The sequence below is a fragment of the Pteropus medius genome, unplaced genomic scaffold, assembly GCF_902729225.1.
Source record: "Pteropus medius unplaced genomic scaffold, Ma_sr-lr_union100, whole genome shotgun sequence".
Classification (NCBI taxonomy): domain Eukaryota; kingdom Metazoa; phylum Chordata; class Mammalia; order Chiroptera; family Pteropodidae; genus Pteropus; species Pteropus medius.
This window is the reverse complement of record NW_024342473.1, coordinates 13,090,074-13,105,755: the sequence shown is the minus strand read 5'-3', so window position 1 is coordinate 13,105,755 and position 15,682 is coordinate 13,090,074. Positions and strand designations below refer to the sequence as shown.

General features: G+C 33.0%; 1 protein-coding gene across 1 annotated transcript in view; it reads right to left on the bottom strand.

The window, feature by feature from the left end:
• Window positions 1–1,558: 1,558 nt before the first annotated feature.
• The window catches only part of CLPX (caseinolytic mitochondrial matrix peptidase chaperone subunit X), a 32,904-nt gene continuing 18,780 nt past the window's right edge, over window positions 1,559–15,682 (bottom strand). Inside the window, exons 7-14 of the mRNA XM_039865288.1 lie at window positions 13,179–13,355; window positions 12,647–12,811; window positions 11,732–11,820; window positions 10,565–10,729; window positions 7,607–7,906; window positions 5,902–5,994; window positions 4,513–4,619; window positions 1,559–3,291 (exon numbers count right to left, since the gene is read on the bottom strand). Of these exons, the coding sequence (XP_039721222.1) occupies window positions 3,201–3,291; window positions 4,513–4,619; window positions 5,902–5,994; window positions 7,607–7,906; window positions 10,565–10,729; window positions 11,732–11,820; window positions 12,647–12,811; window positions 13,179–13,355 (1,187 nt within the window). The 3' untranslated portion in view covers window positions 1,559–3,200. The remainder of the gene's footprint in view (window positions 3,292–4,512; window positions 4,620–5,901; window positions 5,995–7,606; window positions 7,907–10,564; window positions 10,730–11,731; window positions 11,821–12,646; window positions 12,812–13,178; window positions 13,356–15,682) is intronic.

Here is a 15,682-nt window from a genome sequence, read left to right as displayed (position 1 = left end):
TAGAATCTACTTATGTAGTTTTGATTTTAAACTTTACTGGTATTTTATAAGAACTTTAGGTATGTAAATTAATTAGGGGTAGCAGATATTATAATACTGAGTTCCCCCATTGAAGAACATGGGATACCACTTTTCACAGAATTTGCAAAAATACCTACCCATCCACTCTTCCACTTCCACTGCTATCACCTTGGACCAATCCATCATCTCCTAGCAGGCTTATTACAATAGCCCCAAGTGTCCCTGACTCGATCCTTGCTCCACTACAGTCTGTTTACTCACACTGCAACCAGAATGGTTTTTGAAAACTTAAGTCAGATTATGTCATTTCTCTGTGCAAAACCTTCCAATAGCTTATCTCACTCTAGTTTACTGTGGAGGAAATTTGGGTTCAGGGAATTGTTTTGTGTGCTGATGAGAACTGATCTGAAAAACAGGAGGAAAGTGATAAGGTAGGAGATAGAGGGGCAAATGCTGGAGAAATGTCCATGAGTAGGTCTCTAGTCATATTTCCCATTTTCTTCAGAGGCTCCCCTTCCTGACAATCTAAAATACATCTTAAGATGTCCAACTTTTCTGCTTAAAACTCTTTTGATAATGGCCCACTTTACTTTCTGCATAAAATTACAACTTAACCTGGCATACGATATTCTATTGTTTTAAAATGTATGGAGCACCAAATATATGAAGCACTATGGTAGGTGCTGTTATAGTTAACAAAACAGACATGATCTTTACCCTGAAGTTATGTAGCCAGAAAGACAAGTGAAAAATAAACTAGGCAGTGTCTAGATGCCGCTGGGAATGATTCAGAAGGCAAGAGATGAATAACGTAGTAGAGATACTAACAAAAAGAACTAAATGCCTTGAAGAATGAGAGGGGATGATGGGATCCCCACATAATGACATATAGTGATTGTTTTGAAGGATTTTTCAGTTGTAACCTGAAAAGGTTGAGTGCCAAAGCAGGTGGGCTTATAGATTTGATGATGAGAAGATTACTTCTATCTTCTGATGGTTTCTCAATGACATGTGAGGCAAAGTCTTCAGCTGGAGAGGAGAATGTATTAACTGATCATTTCAGGGGAGTAATGTTAAGTCAAATTTGTTGCCTATATCTCAAGTTCCTAAAGCTCCCTAGTTGTTGTTTCACATTCCTGAAATTTAATTTTCATTATCGCTTTCTGGAAAATTCTTGTTCTTCCAAATCCATCTGAGCCCCCACCTTTGTGCCACCACACCTGGTACCTACTTACCTCACTTCCATTATTATGATGCACTGATGTTTGTTTGCTTTTTCTATTAGACTACTAAGCTTCTTGAAAACCTTGGTCTGTGTCCCTCCCTAGTGTGGGGACTGTGCAGGATATTTAAGAATTTTTAAAAAATATTTAATATAAGCTTTAATAACAGACTTTTTGTCTGTGGAATCTACAACTAAGAGAATTAGAGGGATATGAAAGTGCCAAAGATTAACCAATCACCAGAATAAAGCAGCTCATGATATTTGTGTCCTTTTAAAAATGTCACTGCATTATGGACACAACACAACACTGGCTTTCATTTAGTCCTTTTGTTTTATTCAAATGCCAAAATGTAAGTTTCAAGATACAAATCGTAGTTATACTAAGTTGTGTTTAATTTAAAAACATCGATTATGCTTTGTTAACAACTTCCAAAACCAAATGTAAGTTGTTGTGACTAAAATGTCTCCCAGTCCATTTCTGGATGATTACCCTTAATATATTTAGTAGCTATTCCAATTTTCACTCTACAAAGAGGAAAATGACACCAAGAGAGAAAGATAATGAACAGTTATATGAAAGACTTCCTGAGAAAAACTTTAACCATTGCTAGGGAGACTAAAGATACCTGTTTCTGTTCCATACTATAGCAACCAGGCTTAAACACTCTGCAAAAGTATATTTCTGATCCTACTCCAGCCATAAATAGATATTTCATGTCTCTTATTACATCATAAAAAGCCCAACTCTTCATCAACAGGACTTAGAATCTGCTAATAGCCTAAAGTTCTCTTTCTAAGGAAAAGGGGGTAAAAGGAACACTTGAGTCTATAAACTGAAAAATCCAAATATCCAAATATTTCAATGTACTCTGATTTAAACAATTTCAAGGAAGTTTGACCTGAATGAATAGTACAGATAATTGTGTTAACATTTTAGAAGAAAAATCTTAAAAGGTACCCAAATATTTTAATATTTATGGAAAGAAACGATTTTAATTTTTAAGTCCCCTAAACTCCTCCCACTGTTTAGTTTTGTTACATAATGAAGATTAATAACTTATATTTTAGTGTGAACATATTAACTTCTGCTGATAGCAAAGCAAAGGTTTTCTTTAATGTTCTATGAAGCCAAAGAATTAGACAAATATCCAGCATGAAAAAAAAAACAACTAGCTGAGTACTTTAGGTAAGTGCACAATGTTAGGATATTTTATTTAGTTTAGCACATGGCTGTTATGGTTGATGGTGAATGCTACTTTTAGACTTAGATGTGATCTTTTCCTGAAGATTTAAAGCAGGCTTCAATTCTATCTGCTTACTCATGGTACTAAAATGCATTACAGATGGCAAATAAATCAGACAAGTCAGCAAGAGAATGGCTTTTTTTGTAGTACCAAATGGGAAGTTAGTGTCATACGTTAGGTAAGACTAAGAATACAGCTAAATAAACCATTAAAATATGAATCTCCAGGGTACTTTTTCCATGAAATTTTTAACTACCTGAAAACTACCTGTTCAAATTTTTTAAATGAATGAAATTCTAATATTTTCAGGAAACAAATATGGGTAGAAAAGGTTAAACTAAATAATAGTATCCCAACCTTCAATTTTAAAGAATTTATTTTCCCATTTGTAGAGTAACATTATTGTAAAATCCAGTTATTGCAACACCTGCATTATTTAAAAGAACACCTAAGAATGTAACCATATTTTTAAAAAACTGAACCAAAATAATATACATTTTATCTCTGAACATTGTGTCATTAAAGTCCACATAATGTCTTCTGTATAAATCAATGTGATGTTACCTAATATACATGATCTGATTTTTACCCTAAAGGCACCTGACCATGTATGATAACCAAGATAGATCCAATGCTTTTAATGTCAGACTGTAGAGACAGTTACAATCCCAAACACAAGGAAAAAGCTTTATATACAGAAGTCTGACAGTCTAGCTGTTTGCAGCATCTGCTTGGCGAGGCCATCCTTCTTCTTCAACTCCAGAGTCATATTCCTCCTCAGAGGATTCTTTTGTTGGAGCCCTATAATGAAAAACCATCGGTTTTTTAAAAAATAAAAATTATGGATAAACATGATTTCTGGATTCAATAAATTATTCTATTTCACTAGAAAAGCCACATAAAAAAGAAAATATTAAGTGCATTTTTAATATTAAGGTTGCAAAATAGGAAAAAAGTTTAAACCCTATGGCCAAGAGTTACAAGTAATTTTCCCAAATAAATGTTATTACTGAAATAAACTGGCAACAAGGCTTTAATTTTGAAGGCTTAAAAAATTCCATTTCTCCCGCAAAAAAATTAGAATCCATTATTTCAACTCAAATGCTTGACATTTAGCATATGTCTACAGTAAAGAAGATGACAGCTTTTGACCAAATCTGACTTGACTAAAATTGGTCAAAATTATAATCAGACCACAATTCCTTTATATATTAATGTCATTAAACAATGAAAATAAAAGATTGTCTCTTTGAATAACTAAGGTTGTTCAAAACCAGTCAACTGCCTTCAAAGTTATCTTAGAAGCAAACATAAAACATATCTTGTGACAGTTAAAACAGAAACCTAATTTTTGTGTAGGTAACATTAATGTCAAGCATTGTATAATAAATAATGACTGAATAGATCAAGTCAGTAAACTACAGCCTAGAGGTCAAATAAAGCCCATCATCTATTTCTGTAAATAAAGCTTTACAGGAACACAGACATCTTCATTCATTTATGGACTGTCTATGGCTGCTATTGTGCTATGAGGGCAGTGTGAGTAGCTGCCCTAAAATATTTATCTCGCCTTTTACAAGAAAGTTTGCTGACCCCTGGAATAAATAAATAAAGCAGTGAAAGATGTGTCAACTTTGTCAACTGATCTGATACAAATGAGAGAAAAATTACGGTCCACAAAGTTTTGGTTTTGTGAAAGACATGAAACAAGTCATTCACAAATTACAGAATTAGTAGCAAAATTCATTTAAATCTCTTCATCTGGATTACTTTGATCTCTTTTGATACTTCTTCCTCAGAGGAAATAAAATGGAGGCTAATTTTGAAGATCGAGTTTCAAAAAGATTCACAAATATTATTTTAGAAAACAAAGTTAGAACAATTTTTACAGAAAATTTGAGATTACTGCTTCCCTTATGAATATAGAGATTTTTATGCAATTTTTATGAAGACCAATAAACCACAGCAATAAAAAGCTGATCTTAAGTTTTAGATCTGTTCTAGCTTGACAATACACTTTACCGGATGTATCCTGGTTCCTTTTTTCCTTCTACTACTTCTTTGTCAACCTCCACACATACAATATCAGAATTAGGGACTTCGAACATTGGTTCTAGTAACAGCTTTTCCTAAAGAGATAAAAAGTAATGAATGACATGGAAAACTGAGGTTACATACAAAATACTTATATTCTATAGGCCACAAATAGAAATCATTAACTCAACACATATTACCGAGTCCCTATTATGCACCAGGAACTGAATGTTGAAAGTCAATGTAAAAGCTTTCATATTCTTCGTATTAAAACAGCTTCTAACTAAATTCAGAGAGAAATCATTCTATAAGGGAAGGCTATTTGTCTATAGTTCTATCTACTTAGGTCACCATGCACATACAAAAAGACTATACTTTTGGATTCAGATGTTTCTCAGAAGCATTCCTGGCATATTCTATGACCAAGGAGATCAACTGGTAATCCCTTACTTTGAAAATGATTTAATCCTAAATAATCTCTACTAAGCTCTTCAATTTTGAACTATGATTTCAAAAGCATTTGTCTCAAGTGCTGCATATTTAAAGCTGTTCACTAAAGAAAACTAGTTTAGCCTACAAGTAAGGGCTGGATTATATTCCATCTTAAGGAAAATACTGGTTGAATACATTAAATTTCCTAAACAAAGTCAACTATATCTTCTACTATTCTAGTTTGCATGTTTATTTAATCTGTCCTTAATCAGCAACACTTGAAGTCGAGGTCCTCATTAAAGAGTATAATCTCAGACTGCCTGTGATAAATGTGTAGTTCCAATCAGAAAGTCCTATTGAGATGAGAGAAGTAATATTTAGCAGTGAAATCCTTAAAAGAGAATAGGAACATGTGCTTGCTTTGGGAGCATATAGGAAAAGAGTAACCCACTGTACAACCAGACCTTGCAGGTAGGGGAGAGAACTCTGAAGAAGAGAGTAGGTGGCTGAAAATAGGCTGGGTCTCTAAGATTTGTTACAAAATAAAATAAAAACCAATGAGTTCAATACCATACTGAAGAATTCAGAGGTACAATGTTTTGTATCTGCAACTTAATTTCAAATAAACAATGAATGAGGATTTCAATGGGTCTGAGAAGGCATTCTGGAGCTTAGTCAAAAGGCCTGTATAGAATTTTCTGAAATTCTCTCTCCTTTGATCTGATTTTCTGTTTCATTAATTGTATTATCTGTTTTTTTTGTTACAAATACCTTAAAGTTTCTTTTTAGGAAGAAGAAAGATAAAATCTGTGACAAAAAAAAAATCTCAAAACAACACTTGGCCAATTCTCTGGATATACTTTCAAAGGAAAAACACAGAGGCTTAATAGTCTCAAAACTCAGATCAAGAAATAATCTAATTTTTGTATAATAACATCAACTTACCATTATGGACCGAAGTCCTCGTGCACCTGTTTTTCGTTCCAGTGCCAATCTGGCTATTGCTTTCAAAGCATCCTCGGTAACATTCAGTTCACACTACAAATACATTTTAAAAAATGAGAACTTAAATAATACTTGATATTTTCCTAATATGATCATACAGCATTTATTTATCAACTATTACTATCTACTACCATTACTGGTCTTTTCAGAACAAAAGGGACCAATGCCCTGACTTTACAGATAGAAAAGTTCCAGAGGGTTAAATATACTGATTCACTAATACTTAGAAACACAGGACCAGAATCTTTGTCTTGACTGACCCTGTTCCCTTTCAGACTAAAGCATTTTTAGACTATCAACTTCTTACTAGAAAATGTGCATTTAAAAAAGTGTTACTAACTCTCTCGTCCTATATAACAAAAGTAAAACTTTAGACAAGTCTCTCTAAATTACCAGTCATTTCAAAATACAGTTCAAATTATGGAGAATTTACTATTAAAAAAAAAATCAAACTACATTGGAACATTAGAATTCACAAGATCTTGGTACTAAACAACTTTTGGTTAATTTCTGCCTCTAAAAAATGTTAAATTTAATTGAGTTATTCCTCTCATGGTTTTTTTTAACCCTGCCTTCAATCATCACCATTTGTTTCTATCAATTAATGTATAAGAAGGAATCAGTATTATGAATTTCAAGTTTGTCCTAGTCTTTGAAGAGGTTTTTTTCTAGATTAACATGGACTTTGTAGAACTTTATACAATATTTATTGAACCCATGTGTTATATATTAAAGACTGAATGATGAATTAGATACCTTCTTTGTTCTCAAGGAACTTAAGTCTATTGGGAGTTGACAAATTAGCAAACTACCACTTAGAGCATAGTGTATGCACATAGTATTAAGGGAACACAAAAGTGGGGGCATCTAAATAAGGCCAGAGGACCCCTGAAGGATTTTAAGGAGGGGAATAAAATAATTAGCTTTGTGTTTATTCATTCAATAAATAGTTAAGAACTCAATATCTGTTCGCTGGGCACTGTGCTCAATAATTTAAAAATGATCCACTCTGCAAGTGGAAGATGATATTTTGGTGGTGATGGTCAGAGACAGATTTGAAAGAGAGACTAATCAGGAACCAAATGCATGTGTCAAGGTGAAGAATGATAAATGACTTGAGGTAGTGGCAATGGAGGAGACTGACATTCAGAGAAAGGGACACTGATATTTAGAGACACTAAGTTCATAAAACCCAAACCATTTTCAATATAATTGGATGTGTGGGCTTGAGTGACCTCCAAGTGTCTAGCTGCAGAGTCGTAGATGTGAGAACTAATAAAACTTTATAGAAAAAAGTATACATAGTATGTCACAACAAAAACATGGAGAATATCAAGGCTGAAGGGACAATCCTGTTTATCTGTCCTGAGGTCTGTTGAGAGTAGGCTGCTGGAATAATTTCTCTCTATATATATCCTTGGATTTTGAGCTACAATGACAATTTTAATTAAGAAAAAAATAAAACCAATTCTTAAATGTCTAAAATAACAAAGTGTACCTTCCCTGATTTTCCTAGATTGATTTTTAGTGAGGAATAGGCTAGTATTCCAGATGAAAAGGATTGCTTTTTAATTTTTGCTAATTTATGTAATTTTAATAGCAAAAATCCATAAATTAACTAAGTATGAAAAAAAAAAAATCTAACCTTATCCATGCTGAATAAGGCCTGGTACTGGGGAATAACAGCATTTCGTGGCTCAGTTAGGATTTGTACAAGTGTCTTCTCATCTAGGCTATGCAAAGGAACTACCACAGGCAACCGTCCCACAAACTCAGGAATCATGCCAAATTCAATGAGATCTCTGGCTTCTACATGACGCAATAATCGATCTTTTTCTTCAATGTCTTGGTGAGTATTTGATTCACCACTTCGATTAGCAAGGTCTGCAGCAGCTGCAGCCCTTCTGCCTTTCCCCAGATTAGATGGTGTTCCAAATCCAAGATACTGCCAAAGAAAAATGGATGTTATAAATAGCAGAATGAAGCTGCATTGTACTAAATACTTTGCATGCATATCTCATGTGATCTTGCAACAGAAGAAAGTTCTCTATTATCATTCACATTTTATAAATGAAGAAAATGGACCTAGAGAGGGTAAGTACCTTGACCAAATTCTTGCTGTGAGTGGTAAAGTCTGAATTCGAACTCAGGTCTATCTGCCTTCAGAATTGAGAACCTAATTACTATATAACAACCAACTCTCAAAGAATGAATTCTAGTAAAAGGAGATAAATAAGAACTATAAAGGGAAGCCTCTTAGAATTCACATAATGATGTTGCAAGGTTTTTCTGAGATCTCTAGACTAGTGTGAAGTCCAAAATGTATAAAAACTATGAAAATGGAGATAGTAATCTTTCTGTAACCAGAGTTAATTTTGTAATACTGTAAACAAGAGCAGTGCTTATGGGACAAGCAGTTTTATAACAAAATTATCCACAAGTGTCTTCAATCACTGCTAAGCATTCCATTCAAATCATGATTTGGGGTTGCATACATTAATCTATGAATTAAAATAATTTAAGATTAGATTTTATAAAAACATATAAGGATGACATAAAACAGGAATGCTAACTTTGCCGCAAAAGGCTGGGTATCTAAGGTGTTTGAATCTTGCTTCAGTCAATATAAAAGAACCATACTCTAGGCAATTATCAGAGTGTTTAATCTGGATATGTCATATAGTCTTTGTCAAAAGTATAAGAGAAGCACATGATGTGAGAAAATAGCCTAAGTTAAAAATCAATTCCTCTGATTCTCCAAGCTGTGTACACAGTGTATTCAGAAAGCAAAATATCTTTTATTTAATAATTTAAACATTTATTAAGTATATATTATAGCACATATTATATATAATAAGGATATACAGTAATAAATATATACATATTATATAAACATTTATTAAGCATTATCATAAAACACTGGGGACACAAACCTAAAGATAGCCCTTATGCTAAAAGAGCTTACTTTATTAAAGTATCCTAGGTGCAATGAAGGACAACAGTACAGGAAACAGTGGCAGTGCAAAGGAAGAAAAGAGGCATATATAGGGGAGTGAAGGTAGGAGGTAATCAAGAAAACCTTCACAGAGGAATTGCCTAATTATTTAATAGACGGAATCTTAAAAGATGAACATGTATTTTCCAACTAGATCATCGTAGTTGAGGGCATGAGCAGGGCCAAGAGGAATAAAATGCAGGACTGCAAGCAGTTAGATATGGTTGGAATATAGGTATATTATTTCATGTTATACTCCTGACTTCCAATGAAAACAGTAACCACATGATGTGTTTAATTCTCTATAAAATCACTGAAGATTCTTATGCTTTTCAAAACTCTTATGTCTTTTCATAAAGACATACTGAACAAACCCTTTTTAAATTTGTCTCTCCTGAAGACCTCATATGACCTAAACCTTCTTTCTGCATGTTTCTGATCTCTTTTCTGACATTACTTTTAACTGTTCTTTGCTACATGTTTCTAGCTTAAAATTCTTTTTGGAATTATTAATTATAAATATCAGAACATGGTCCTTGCTTTTGGTTACAGAATTTCGAATATAAAATTCTCCCTCCCCTCAACACTCACTCACTCACTCACTCACACTCACACACACACACACACACACACACACACACACAAATAATTTCTTCCTTACAATTTGTTAAGCTAATTTAATTTCAAAAGCAAAAATAAAACCCATAAATTAACTAATATGAAAAATAAAAATCTAACCTTATTCATGCCGATAAGGCCTGGTACTAAGGAATGACAGCATCACATGACTCTGTTAGTATTTGTACAAGAGTTTTCTCATCTAGCCTAAGTAAAGGAATCACCATAGGCAACCATCTCATTAGTAGCATTACGTTTTTACTACTACGAAACTGCTACTGAAACTAGAAGACGCAAGGCCAAGGAGATTAAAGCAGGCAATATAGAATAAGTTGATCTATGACATATTCCCTTAGGTAGTAGAATATTATGTTATATAAAAGGGGTCATTTGTGGCTATTATGCAAAACACAAAAACACGGAAAATACAGGTATGTCCTGGGCTTCTATGTTGACATTATATTTATTGTAATTAATCAACAAATAGGTACTGCACTTGTACCTTGAAGACATGAAGAAGTTCTAATTAAAATCAAGGCTTATAAAACTATGTGGGATTCGCACTCTTCCTCCAACCCCTAAACTGCTTCCCTCCACTTGTGAATGTTAGCAGTGATCTATGATAAACTTTACGGGCAGGAGAAATGGAGACAAGCTCTTTATTTAGCCCCAGTTAATTGGGCAAGAGGAATGAATAGAAATTTTACTAATATAGCACCTACCTCAAATAATAAAAGAACTCTTCAGATGAAATATAAAACTGAAATCATCAAGTTATACTTTAAAAATGCCCATATATAGATGACATTTAGAAATCTTACTACTCTGAAATTTAAAATGTAACTAGAAAATATTTCTGGTATGCTCTAAGAAAATCTAACTCTTAAAAATCCACAAGTGGTAACCAGCAGTTATGAGAACAGAAACTGAGTGTCCATCTTCTGTAACTTCAAATGCTCCCTATCCCAGTAACCCCTCAGAAAAACTTACCTTTTCATTTTTCCTCCTGCTTATTATTCTGTCTAAACCATTGAAAGCACCAGATGCAACGAACAGAATGTTTGTTGTATCAACTTGTACTGTTTCTCCACGTAGTTTGCGGGAATTCTTTTCTGGAACATTGACTATTGTGCCTTCTAGTAGTTTTAATAAGCCCTAAATAAAGAATGAATGATTTATAGCATCATCATATAAGTATATTATACTTTAGATAATGGAAACAATGGGGGAAATAATATGTGGTTATGGTCAATGAGCATAACTAAAGAAAACTCCCACATTTCTACAACTAACATGAAAATCTAATGCACTATCACATTCATAAGTTTATTTGGAATAGTTGCAGGATTCCTGATGTGTTCAGGAAACAGTCAATCTGAGGGGTTGTTTTTGATGGTAAAGACATAATTCTAACACAAAGATAGAATTATGACTCCATAAAGTGGTACCCAACCATTATGGGAACATTCAAAATTGGAAAATAGTTAGAATTAGTTACAAATATATAGAAATAGTTAAAAATAGTGAGCAAATGGTTATAATTCATATAAATTAAAATTCTATCCTATTCCTAGTATTAAACTTTGAGAACATTTATATTTTGAGATGCCTTATAAAAATGTCATTCAGCACATTTTATAAATGTGATCATACTTTTCTGTGTCTTAGTCAAAAAAAAATTTTCTTTACCCTGTATTTTATGACATAATTAGTTAACAGTAAAAGGTGAAGTTGACCAATATATCATTATGCCTTAAAATATGACTCTACAAGGAATGAAATACTATTTTATCCTCTCTTCTAACTAAGTGAAAAGATACAAGTGCATAGTTCATTTGTCTAGTTAAAACGAGAACTTCCTTTAAGGGTCCTCTAGAAATGTTTAACTTGGTCTTTGAGGAATAAAACCAACGAAAATTAAATTGCATTTTTTCTGTTCTTTAAAATATTTTTTATTTCATAAAAAAGGTAATTTGGTATTTAAAATTGACACTAGCTTTCTCTTAGGATCCAAAATACTTTAAAATGTTATGTGGAGTTTGGGGGTGGAGGAAATAAAACAGAATCCAAATGAACATGAAACCAAACGTACAATATCGGGAGGTTGATGCACTCCCCTCCTTTTAGTGGGCTTGAACAAAATATTCAACTGCTTACTTGCTGAACGCCTTCTCCACCTACATCGCGTAACTGATGAATGCCTGGCACACTGCCAATCTTATCTACTTCATCCAGAAAGACAATTCCTATAATTTAAGGAGGAGTCTATTTATAATATGAAAAAGATATACACAAGATAACCTCAGCTTTAAAAGATTAGGTAGGCAGCGAGCAAGGTTATTTGATCTTTGACACTTAACATACTCAATGGCTTAACGTTATAAAAATACACTGTATTTCTCCCATTCATTATTTTGTGCAAATGTTTTATAATTTATTTTAATAGAATATCACTTGGGTATGATGACCAATTCTCTCTGACAATCATTACCTACCCCACTCATGTTTTCAGGTTCTTTATTCTAGGAGCCGAAATAGAGGTATAGTGTGGAAGCAGGAAGTACATGCAGTGGCTTTCTTTTTCTCAACTATATTCTTGTCTTAAAGGAATTTGGCAAGAAGCTGTCAAGTTCTTCTTGTAAACAAGGACAGATGATAGAGATAGATGGGGAAAGGGGAAACGCAGCATCTATGACATTCTGCAGGTCAACAGGCTAATCTATTTCTAGATTCATCCTGTACTCTCCTGCCCTGGTCCTTGCTCCCTCCTCCACCTCACCCCAGCATTCGGAGTCTGGATAGGAATCAGAACAGAAAAACAATAATAGTACTAAGGATCTAATGGAATAGTAATTTGGCCTGTTTTCACCTTCCTAGTCATCTAATGACAATAAGGCAAAGCAAACTTTGTAGCTCTTAGTCACTATGCAAGAAAATGTTTAACATACTATTACTTTTATATAATTATAGAATTTTACTCAATTCAAAATAAGAATTATATTAGCTCTTAATATTAGACTGTTTCCCTAATATACTATATCTGGGCACAGACAACCTATGCTGAAAACATACCTTGTTGTGCTTTTTCTACATTATAATTGGCATCTTGGAGCAGTTTGGCAATCACAGATTCAATATCTTCACCTACATATCCAGCCTGAGTCAAAGTTGTACAGTCGCAGATAGCAAAAGGGACATCAAGGCATTTAGCTAGAGTTTGTGCCAGCAGAGTTTTACCTACGAATAGAAACAGTAACTAAAAGTTTACTAAAAATATACTGACATATGATTTCTCTACAAAAATTCAAAATAAGTTTGAATCGTATATAATAAAAAATTACTGTTACATCTTTTCTCCATTATTATTTACATCTAATGGTTTTATTTTTATTATCTGTTAAGCGTCAGAAATTGGACTAAAGGGCAACACCAATGCCTCAAATTCAGCTTGAAGACTATATACAAATACTGATAATGTATCCATAAAACTGGCTTTAGATTTTTTTCTCAAGAACCAGGATCTCCCAACCATAAGGCACAGGTTACAGAATCAATTATATTCTATTTTTTAAAATTAGTACATTTTTTTCTGCAAGGTATTTACCTGATCCAGTTGGTCCAAGCAACAAAATATTACTCTTTTCAAGTTTTATGTCATCATGGGAAGAATCCAACACTTCACCTCCTCGTTTTTCCTGAGGCATTTGTTGATTTACCTGTTGCTGCATTGATGCTCCTAAAGCATTACCATGTGGACTAATTCCAGCAATCTGAAGTAATTCTGAAAAAACAGCAAAGGAATTACTAGAGCTTCATTTGGTTTTGCTTGAAAAAATATCCAATAAAACCCTACATCTAAAATCAATCACTGATTGAGAAAATTTTAAATATTTTGACATTCTGTCTTATCTAAAAAGAAAGAAATTTTCCAATTATCTAGTGACAAATGTACAAGACACATGATTATTGAGGGAACTTCAGGCAAAGGAAATGGACTTTTTTTTATCTTCCCCTCCTTATTCATGTAAACCTGTATGAAGAATGCCTTTCACTCATGGGAAGGCAGTATATAATAAAAGAATAGTGCTTTAACTTTGGTCTTTCATCTCTAAATAGTTGCAGGACTTGGGGCAAGTAATATAAACTTTGTGCTGTTTCCTAATCTATAAATTGGCAATAATTCCTATCCTATCACTTTCAAGCATACGGTTGGAAGGTGTAAGAATAAAAGGCGATAGATTTGTAGGCACTTTGAAAGATAAAGATAAATTTTTTTTTCAGTACAATTGAAAAGAAGCAGGGCTGTAGAGAAAGAGAAAATACTGAACTGAGAATAGGGAACTTGGTTCTAGTCTCAGTTCTGTAGCTGTGCAGCTGCAAGACCATGGCAACTCATTTAACTTATTGGGCCTGCTTCCTTACCTATAAAGTGAGAATACTGAGACCTATCACCTCTACAGTCTCTTCCACATCTAAAAATGATTCTGTGAGTCTACCAGAGAAACGGTAAGACTCACTATTCCCTGGCTCAATCTGAATCTCTGATTTTATAGGATCTCAACTGGATCTTTCTTGCCCCTTTATTAGATTATATATAAAAATGTAAGATCTAAATAATACACTCTAAGTGCATGTATAATATATATTTTATAACCTGAAAATATACTCAAATATGCTGTCAATACTATATTTATAAATTTGGGCAGATGGCTAGTGAAACTCGTAGTAAAGAAAAGTCCATAGTGAATATTTTGAAAGAAATATCATGTAATAAATGTAGTGATTTAATGTAATTTAAATGTTAACAGGTAATAGTATTTAAGAATTTAGGTAAAAGCCTAAGTTATATAGGCTTTTACATATACTGTATGTAATTACATATACTGTATATAATTACATATAGTAATTGCCTTAGAAATTAAGATTTTTAAAGATTAAATAAAATTTATTATCATGTATAGGTTAGTCTTGTCCTGTGTGAGGTTTTAAATTCTAAAAGTTCTAAGTCTAAATACAGAATGCTTAACTAGATGGGACTGATACTACTGTTGAGTGATCAGTTTATCAGTGGGGTCCCTAAAAGGAAAATTGAACAAGACAAATTTTAATTATCACTCTCTCTTGGCTGAAGGAAAGAATCTCAATAGTATTTTCAATTGTCCAGATTTGTAAATATCCGTATTGCTCAATTCTCAGCATTTGAGCTATCTGAAGTCATATCATACTTGCTTATATTTTCTGAATATTTAGGTTGTTTCTAATAAATGAGTTAAGAACATCAGTACTTTCCAATACATTATTATTTTAATCAAACCAACAGATAAATCTTTAGCAGACACAACTATTATTAAGGTCCTAGTCCATCTAGCTGTCACTTTCAAACTATCTTAGCATCACATTTAAGGTAAAGAGTTATTATAGTCATCAAAAATAATAGGCATCTAATAAACATGTGAATTTAATTAAATTTTGCTACATTTGAGGGTTAATGATTAGTGACTGATTCACAATGCTACCTCATTACAATCCACATTAGGCAAAAAAAAAAAAAATGCAGTCTCCTATTTGGGTGCAGTTAGCTAGCTAGTTGACTCTAGCAAAATTGTTTGCTTTTTAAAAAATTTCTGCAAAATTTAGTGAGGAATTGTGACAATATAGGAAGTGGCTTGGCTCAACTTTAGATATGCTCAAGAGAAAAAAATAATTTAGGTGAATAATTTGAATAAAATTGCAAGAAGATGCATGTTAACTACAGTAAGATCACATTATACAAGAATTTAACTTAATGATTAAAGTTAAAAGAGGAATAATTTAAATAGTACAGAACAAATGTTAATCATTCCATTTTATAAAAATATGTCTCAGAGTAAACTTGAGATAACTCTCCTGTCCTTTTAGTTTAGTCTCTATTCCTACATATCTCACTGCATAAGCAACTCTATAATGAGCAGAACTGAGAGCAGGCAGACTAGTGTAGGGGTTAGTTGCATGAAACTCATCAGCTGCAATGATCCTGGACAAATTACTTAATATTTCTGTGCTTCAGTTTTCTCATCTATAAAATGGAAGTGAAAATAAAAGTTTCTGTCTTACCAGGTTTTGGGAAGA